General features: G+C 30.6%; 1 protein-coding gene across 1 annotated transcript in view; it reads left to right on the forward strand.

Moving 5' to 3' along the window:
* The window catches only part of LOC107636037 (homeobox-leucine zipper protein HDG11-like), a 7,895-nt gene continuing 5,128 nt past the window's right edge, over positions 337-3,103 (forward strand). The window contains exons 1-4 of the mRNA XM_021122334.1: positions 337-539; positions 1,303-1,420; positions 1,512-1,766; positions 2,213-2,758. Coding sequence (XP_020977993.1) covers positions 421-539; positions 1,303-1,420; positions 1,512-1,766; positions 2,213-2,758 — 1,038 coding nt within the window. The 5' untranslated portion in view covers positions 337-420. The remainder of the gene's footprint in view (positions 540-1,302; positions 1,421-1,511; positions 1,767-2,212; positions 2,759-3,103) is intronic.

Raw genomic sequence — 3,103 nt, forward strand, 5'->3', positions numbered from 1 at the left:
TGTTATAAGACACATTTAATAGAATAATTTTTAAATAAGGTACTCTAACAATTAACTTTTTTTTATTTCCAAATAACTGTTATGCTTAATTGCAAATGAATTTCATTTTCTCCTTTAAAAATATTTTATTGTATTACTTTTTGTCCAAGAATTAATTGCTCATTATTAGATTTTTTTCCCTTTTCTGTATTATTAATATTTTGCCTTTTCTGGCCATTGACCCATGAAGGTTATCATAACCATGTGTAGCAATACATTGAGGTGTCCTAATGGATTACTAATCAGTGATTCATATATATATAAATAAAACATAAGATGATGCAGAATAGTCCCAATCACACAGAATTAGGGTAGAGACTAAGAGAGAAAAGAATCTACCACTGGGAAATTACAAGTATATTTTGTTATCAAAGTTGAAATATGAGTTCTTCAGTGACAGGAGCTGCTGGATCTGGTGATGATGGAAGAAGTAGTAACAACAAAGGAAAAAGACCTGCCTACAAACGCCTTACTTCTGCTCAAACAGCTAAACTTGAAAAGTAAATTTGCTTATATCTTGTTTATCAATCTTTATCGTTACTTTTAATTATAAAGGTAAAATATACTTTTTGTTTTTAACGTTTTCGATTTTTTTTTTAAATACTTATAACGTTTAATTTCGTTAAAAAAAACCGCAAAGGTTAAGAACAAAATAATCATAATTATTTTTGTATCGTCTTCTCATTATTGTTGTTTTTATTGCGCATGCAACGACCCGGTACGCCGCAAAACTATGTGAATCTCTAATTAAATTTACTCTTTCAACCAGAAGTCCAAAACTACGGGGAAAGAGAAATAACGTTCAGAGACAAAAGAATCTGATTTTGTCAGTAATTATTGTTTTGAGATGTAGATTTGATTAATTGCGCCGAAATATTTGATTCCGTACGGATTTTCTGTTTTTTCAAAATTAAAGGATCAAAGACCCAAATGAAGTAATTGACAGGCAACAGGGACAACTATCTCGCTCGAGCATAAATTACACGACCAGATAATCAGTATAACGAATAAAATTTTAAAATACTTCAATAAATTTTAATGTAAAAAAAAAAATCTAAATATTTATGTTCTTTTTGGATTTTAAAAAATTATAATTTAGCTTTAGCAAATATTTTTATGGTGTAATGATGATTATTTATATTCAACGAATTTTTTAAATTAAAAATTGTGTAAATCCTCAACGGTCTTAGCTTGTTCCTTGTTAACAGTTACAGTTATGAATTATCTCTTAACATCTCAAATTTTTTTTTTTTGGGAATCTAGGTACATTATTGATTGTCCTCATCCTGATGAAGCTCAACGAAGGCAACTTGCTGAGGAGGTTGGGATTGAGCCAAAACAAGTCAAGTTTTGGTTTCAGAATAAGAGAACTCAAATAAAGGTGATTTTTCTTTTTTCTTTTTTTTGTTTTTTTTTTAAAGTCTCAAATAAAACTCAATGATCTTACATCATATTACAAACATAATTTTCAGAATCAACATGAGCGAGCGGATAACAATGCTCTTCGGGCTGAGAATGAAAGGATACAAAACGAGAATCTCCTAATGAAAGAGGCACTTAATAATATACTTTGCCCTTCTTGTGGGGGCCCACCTGCCGCTGGTGAAGACCATGAACACTTCATGCAGAAAATGCTTCTTGAAAATGCCCACCTTAAGGAAGAGGCAAGCCTAAACTCCTTCAACACATCCTCTTTTCAACATGTTTCGGTATTGAGGATTATTAGAATTTATTATTTTGAATAAATGACCATTTGTATTTATAAAAGATGAAAATACTGACATATGTACCCATATTAAATCGAAACTAAATTTGTATTCATGTAAGATGTTTTTCGTGTGACAAAAGTATTCTATCTTTAAAGAGTTGGAGTGTCACGTAGGGTACTTTTGTCACACGGAAGGTGGGCACAAGTTTAGTTTCGATCTAATATGACTACATATGTCAGTATTTTCATCTTTTATAGATATAAATGGTCATTTATTCTTACTGTTTTTTATAATTATTTAATTATTAATGTTTAAAATGATGAGATAAAATACTTTTAATGCACTAATCAATTAGTGCTACCATATTTCTAAATAATAAACATAATTATTAGAGTTTTATAACGAAAAATGAATAGAAATTAAAGTCAGAATTAACTATCCTTGTTTGTGAATTGGTATTTCAGCATGGGAAAATATCAAACATTCTTTCAAGGTACTTGGAGAAAGAGGTGCTACACCCTGAAGATATAGAGCAGCTAAACGCAATTCCCAACAGCATAGACATCGCGGGATCATCGTCAACAACACCACTGTATGATTTCTCAGTTGCAAATGGAACCTTGTTGAACCAACAACAAGGGGTTAGCATCAATGATGTTGTTGCAGGCCCTTCTTCTTCTTTACTTCATCATCAGAACTATGTTCCACCACCAATTGTTGCTGATAACAATGATAATGGGGAACAAGGTGTGGCAGTAATGGAGGTTGCATTGGCCTCCGAGGTTGCGGCTACCGCCATGGATGAACTGCTTAGGCTTATTCGCCTCAATGAACCGTTCTGGGTTGGTTCTGCTTTTGATGGGAAGCTTGTGCTTCACGGTGAAAGCTACGAAAAGATGTTCCCTAGGGTTTATCAATTCAACGATGGAAACTCTCGTGTTGAATCATCAAAGGAATCAGGGATTGTCAACATAAGTGGGATTCAACTGGTTGATTTGTTTCTTGATTCGGTTAGCCCATTGCATACAACTCTTCTTTATATCATATAAAGAATAAAAGATGACAATGCGTTATAAAGAATAGAAGATGACAATGTCATTTCACACATAATTTTTTTATATTTTATATATATATATATATATACAACTCTTCTATAAAGAATAAAAGATGACAATGCGTTATAAAGAATAGAAGATGACAATGTCATTTCACACATAATTTTTTTATATTTTATATATTTTATATAATATATATAAATTTATAAAAAATAAATAATATTATTAAAATAAAATAAATAAAAAAGTGATATATAGAATATTATTTTAATTTGTCAAATAATGTTATTATTCTATGGT

The sequence above is a fragment of the Arachis ipaensis genome, chromosome B04 (genome assembly GCF_000816755.2).
Source record: "Arachis ipaensis cultivar K30076 chromosome B04, Araip1.1, whole genome shotgun sequence".
Lineage (NCBI taxonomy): Eukaryota > Viridiplantae > Streptophyta > Magnoliopsida > Fabales > Fabaceae > Arachis > Arachis ipaensis.